Source organism: Chaetura pelagica, unplaced genomic scaffold, assembly GCF_000747805.2.
Source record: "Chaetura pelagica isolate M959 unplaced genomic scaffold, ChaPel_1.0 scaffold336, whole genome shotgun sequence".
Lineage (NCBI taxonomy): Eukaryota > Metazoa > Chordata > Aves > Apodiformes > Apodidae > Chaetura > Chaetura pelagica.
The window spans coordinates 1,150,144-1,156,156 of NW_009953652.1; the positions used below are offsets into that span (position 1 = coordinate 1,150,144).

General features: G+C 41.5%; 1 protein-coding gene across 1 annotated transcript in view; it reads left to right on the forward strand.

The window, feature by feature from the left end:
- ISM1 (isthmin 1, angiogenesis inhibitor) overlaps nt 1-5,219 on the forward strand; it is a 17,236-nt gene extending 12,017 nt beyond the window's left edge. Inside the window, exons 4-6 of the mRNA XM_010000191.1 lie at nt 626-769; nt 2,818-2,907; nt 4,554-5,219. Of these exons, the coding sequence (XP_009998493.1) occupies nt 626-769; nt 2,818-2,907; nt 4,554-5,071 (752 nt within the window). The 3' untranslated portion in view covers nt 5,072-5,219. The remainder of the gene's footprint in view (nt 1-625; nt 770-2,817; nt 2,908-4,553) is intronic.
- The last annotated feature ends 794 nt before the right edge of the window (nt 5,220-6,013 follow it).

A 6,013-nucleotide genomic window follows, 5' to 3' on the forward strand; every position in this document is an offset into this window, starting at 1 on the left:
CCTGCTGATAAACAGATTCGATGTTATTTAATAATTCACATATAACACTATAAATTGCATGGTGTGCTGGGTGCAAGACACATATGCAGCTCCCTGTATTCATGGCAGTATTTTTCTGATATGTTTCCTCTTCAAGAAACTGAAAAACAGGATTGCAGTTCTCATGCATGACCCTCAGCCTTCTGTAGTCCAATGTGCATTGTGGCATAAAAATTAATTTAGTGTTGTTGTGCTATTGCTGTATTTTGAAAAGAAAGCTTCATTTATCCTGTGCCTGATTAGTCTGTGGTCAGAAAACTTCTTCCTATATGCAGGGACATTATGAGAATAGATGTGTACTGTTAGTTCATGACCCAGCTTTGCAGCTGAGGATTCTCAGCTGCCAAAAGGTCAAAAGAGAAAGGAAATATTTTTTCAAATAAAGTTGCATGCATTTCCCTGAGGAGCATCAAGTGTGAAAACCATTTAAACAGCAGGCTTACGCCTGGCATTTAGCCTGAGCTTCAGGTAGAGACATCTGGATTCCGTTCTTGTTTTGCCTTCTTAATAAAAAACACTACACAGTAGTTTTGAGCAGTAGGAGCTTTGTTTCTTCATTTCCTTCCTCATCTTTGTTCTTACACAGATTATATTGATGGTGAGGGAGACTGGAGCCCATGGTCCCTTTGCAGCGTCACCTGTGGAAGCGGCAACCAGAAGCGGACAAGGTCCTGTGGATATGCCTGCACTGCCACCGAGTCACGGACATGCGACAGGCCCAACTGCCCAGGTGAGGGCATGTCCACCCTCTCCAGGGGCAGCGGGGAGGGGCAGTCAGGGGTGGGGCTGCCCACCTTGTGCCCCAGCTAGATAAGAGTTTTGGTGGGAACAGGCTTCCAAGGGCATTTATGAAATGGCAGGTTCTTCGCTAGTAATAATATGCTGCTAGATGGTCTGCTATCCCCTGGGATTTAAAAGACAAAGACAGGCTTTTTTTTAGGTTATGGTAGTCCTTTCTGTGCACAGTACAGGGTGTAATCTGCCCTCTTGAAACAAATTCCTATTAATTTTAGAATTTCAAAACAGCAGTGTTGACTGTTACTTCAGCGAGCTCATGTTTCGCTGTACAGTAAGGGTGCATGCCTGTCATGTGAACAAATAGCTCCCCCCAATAAAATGGCTTTTAAGTTTTCTGCCTAAAGTGTACAGAGTTACTTTAAATATCCACATGTATTAGTATTAAAAAAAACCAACAAACAAAACAACAACAAAATAAAGCTACTTTAAATACCCACTTTTCTCCAGAGATTTTGGGTTCATTGGGCATTAAGATACAAAATTTCCTGTCATGGAAAGTCAGTGTTAAGGTGGAAATGTTATCTCTGTTTCGTTACATGTTGCTTGATAATTGGAGAATTATAAAACAGCAAGTTTGGTCCTGCAACAGCTGTGCACAGAGAGATGAAGGGATGTGTAGTTGACCTTAGCTCCTGCCCATCTACAGGGATTGACATTTAAATGCCAGTACCAGAGGTGTCCTTACCATCACACAGTTACTGCTTTAGTGAAAGCAGGGCAGAGCACTCAAACCCACATAATAAAAATTTAAAGCTGCTGTGGAAAACTGTCCCATGATGTCCTTTAAATGGTGCTGTGTTTGGATTTAGGCAAGTTTGTAATGGAGTGATGCAGTAGTTGCCACAGTGCATGGGGTATGTACAATTTCATTACTTCTCAAGATCAGAGAGAAGTAAAAACACATGCCATGGTGGTATGCATTTCACTGAGTTTACTTAATGACTCAGAAAGGCAGAAATTCTTAAAGTGGAGGTCAAGATTTTTTTGATGGGAAGTGAAATGTCAGCAGTGCTGGAGAGAAGACTTAGAAGCCTCAGTGAGAGAGCTGGAGAGAAGTTTCTCACTCGCAGATAGATGTCTGCATCTGTTGTAAGGTAATGGCTGCTAGGCAGTTCAGGAGAAAAATGCTTCTGGATGCTGTCATACATGCTAAAACCTCAATAATAAAGGGTTAATTCCAGAAGAAAGCATGTAGCCCCCAGTTAGGTTCTCCAGTATTTATTACCAGCTAGCATCAAACAGTGGCAAACTTGAAATAATATATTATGTCATATAACAGACCCCCAACGATCAGCAAGCAAAATATATTCACTCTTTGAGGCTGTGCTGACATTTTTAAAATTACAAGGGCAAAGCTCAGCTTCTGCTGTTTATAATTCCAGCAGTGAATTACTGCCTTGTAATGGGTTCTTAGGTATCTATTATTCTTCATCTATTGCTGGAGTTAAGGCAAAACCCTATGATAATTTTATTGAAAAGCAGCCTGAGGCTGTTTTGAAGCTTTGCAAGCCACTATTATGCCCCAGTTCAAGAGATCAGGAAAAATTTCATTGGCAAGAAGATGAATGGTGAACAGACTTCATTATTAACCATATAGTTATCACATATTAAAGAGCTTTCTGCTCTCTTTGGAGGTCTTTAATTCAATGGTGAGGAACAAAAAAACAAACCTGTTCAGATACTTCTTTGAAGAGACATTTGTTTTAAGGCTACATGGCACAGAAACATTACGGAAACACTAAACATTAAGGAAGCACTGAAACTTGAAAGCTTTTCCCCTTTGGACTAAGCTAATGCTTAATTTTCCTTGGTCACTATACTTTTAAATGAAAGCTCCCTCCAGCAGCCATGTCAGATTACTTCCCTACCAATCACCAGCACTTTGCAGATCTGGGAAAGGAGGGGATGGTGGGGAGGCAGCCGATGGCATTGTGTTTTAGTAGGAAAACACCGCACTCCACTAACACGTGTTTATCTTAGGGATTGAAGATACCTTCCGAACAGCTGCCACAGAAGTGAGCTTACTTGCAGGAAGTGAAGACTTCAATGCTACCAAACTGTTTGAAGTGGGTAAGCAGCCTACTCCAGCTTTCAGTAATAGATAAGAGACTTCCTTAGATTTCCCTGTTTCAGGTCTCACTGAGGGACCAAGATTTTGAGTTTACCATTAAAAATGTCAGTAATAATGGCCGGTTATTATCTTGCGTAAGTTTACAATCACAACCTTAGCTTGCTTCTGTAATAGAATCTTTCTCCTCTTAAGTCAGCAAATTTCTGTGCCTCTTTCGTTATAAAATGGTGACTCTCTGTCCTAGTTGAGAAAAGAGCTGTAAGGCTCCACACTAATGGAGAGGGGGGAAAAAACCCCACACTGTTTAGCATTTGCTGCAAAAGCCTCAAATAGAAGATACTATAAAAGCGTTTTAGGTACCACTCTAAAATAAATTTTAAAAAGACAGTTATTTGAATGAGCTTTTATAACTGCGTGCTGCAGGGGGGGCATTGCCAAAGCACTTTTATAGGGCGTGACTTGACACTGATCTAAAACTCAGCCCAAGCTCTATAATGTTCTGATTTCATCCCTCCAACAGTGTAGTTACTCTTAGACACCAGATGCTGGATTGATTGGATAAATAATGTAATCCAGCACCTCCCTCCTATGGTGCTAGAGCACAATAGCTAATGACAGCTGGGATAAGACTCTTTGAGGGGATAGAAAAACAGGACACAGATCACTAAGTAAATATTTTGCAAGAATGTTTGCTGTCAGAGTCCCCATCTTTGCCTTACTCCACAGTCCCATTAGGTAAGTGTGGAGCAAGATGTGAAGGGTTTTTTTGAAAGCCCATAGCATAATACAGGCACCTTAAATACTGTTCTAGCTACGAGATGTTTAACTGGATTCTCCCAAGACTCCTACAAAATAATAAAGTGCTAGTCTTAAATATGCTACTAGTCTATAAATCTCTTCAGTGCCAACTCTTCGTCATGGCTCTGGTGCCATTAAGTCCTCCTAATGTACAGACACTGTGATATTATGTCACATATGCTCTTCTAGCATCTGAATCAGTTTTGGCTGCATTTGCCAGATAAGATGTCAGTCTCCATGTCTGAACTAAAGCTGCTTGACATACCCTGTAGGGAAGATGGAGGCCAAATAGGAAAAAAAAGTATTGGTTAGTTAAAAGAAAAGACTGAACTAGGGCTCAATAATGAACTACAGAAAAAGTAATCCAGGCCTTGCTTGTGGTCTTGGTGTTTCTAGTGTCATGAGAAACTTAATCCTTCAACATCTGAATCTGCTGTTCTTACAAGGTGAGTGGAGTTTAAACTGTCAACTGGCATAAAACCACAGGGATTTCCTATTTCAGTTCTGTCTCCCGTAAAGTCATGATAGTGTCTCTTGTGCAGCCAATATGAGGGTATCAGCAGCTTAATCGGAATTGGCCAGGTAAAAGAAATGTCAAGGATTCTTAGTGGCATGGTGCTGCACTGAATTCAGACTGGAAGTGCCTGAAGCCAGTCACTCACCACTTCTTTATCTAAGACAGCACATTAACACATTGCAGGCAGAGAGGCAAGCTTGGCCTACTCTTTCTTTGTTAAGCAAAGCACCGGTGCTGAACAGTTGGGCTTTACTAATTTGTTACTGCTGATCATATGAACCGGGATGCTCAATAACGTATCTTAAGTTTCCACTTCCTGCCCTTAACCAGATACCGATAGCTGTGAAAGATGGATGAGCTGCAAAAGTGAGTTCTTGAAGAAATACATGCACAAAGTGGTCAACGATCTTCCCAGCTGCCCGTGCTCCTACCCCAGAGAGGTTGCATACAGCACTGCTGAGATCTATGATCGAATGAAGAGGAAAAACTTTCGCTGGAAAGATGCGAGTGGTCCAAAGGAAAAACTGGAGATCTACAAGCCAACCGCACGATACTGCATCCGCTCCATGCTCTCTTTGGAAAGCACAACGCTTGCAGCACAGCACTGCTGCTATGATGATAACATGCAGCTGATTACCAGAGGGAAAGGGGCAGGTACACCCAACCTGATCAGCATCGAATTCTCAGCAGAACTCCATTATAAAGTGGACATTTTGCCTTGGATTATATGCAAAGGTGACTGGAGCCGGTACAATGAAGCACGGCCTCCGAACAATGGGCAGAAGTGCACAGAAAACCCTTCAGATGAAGACTACTACAAGCAATTTCAAGAAGCAAGGGAATACTGAGAAGCTTTTCTTCTTCAGACACAAAGTAGCATTCGTTTCCTGGATGCCAAAGAACTGATAATGGCTGCTGCACTGTCTCTTTGACAGGGGTTGATCAGTTTCTTTCTAATGAATGTATATAGTTGTAATATAATACATAAGTATTTTTCATAGTGTGTGTAATTTATAAACACATATCTCTCTTATCTCACACACACCTATTTTTACATACAGCCATACATAAAACTTGTCCTGGTAGGATTTTATACCACAATAATGTTCATTTAATGATGTGCATTTCATTTTATTCCCCAACTGTAACATAAGTGTGAGGCGGAGGGGCAGGGGCGGGGAGGGGGCAGCTGCCATCATCAGACCCCAAGGCCCCAGCTGAGGAGGGCACATATTTAAAAGTTGCTCTAAACAATAGGACTGAAGAATGTATTCTTCCATATGGGAATGGTTTACAAGATTAATGCACCTACAACATCAGTTCTTTATAACTGATTTCATGACTAGTCATATCTAAGGAAGGAAGAATTTTTTTTGGAAGGGTAACTAACGCTCAAAAGTTAATGTAGACAGTTACTAGCTTTTTTTTTTTCTTGGAATTCTTCCCATTACCTACTAGCTCAGGTCTTTGCAGTCCATTTGGGGTGGGCTTGCAGGGAGAAGTGGCGGTGGTTTTCCTGTGGAGCAGAACAAATCCTGAGGCAGTGGTTCTGCAAGAATCAGGGACAGCCCACTCCCAGACACATCTCAGACACAGAGCTACAGCTATCAGGGCTGACACCTTATGCTGGGGAGCAGATCTTTAGGGCAGCTACCTGTAAACTAAGCACACCCTAAGTCTTTGGAGGAGTGAGGCCAGAGAAGGAAAGTGTCAAAGGAGAGAGAAAAAAAAAGAGTTACTTCCTAATTTTTAATATAAAGACTCTTTAGATCTGCTTGTTCCTTTCTTTT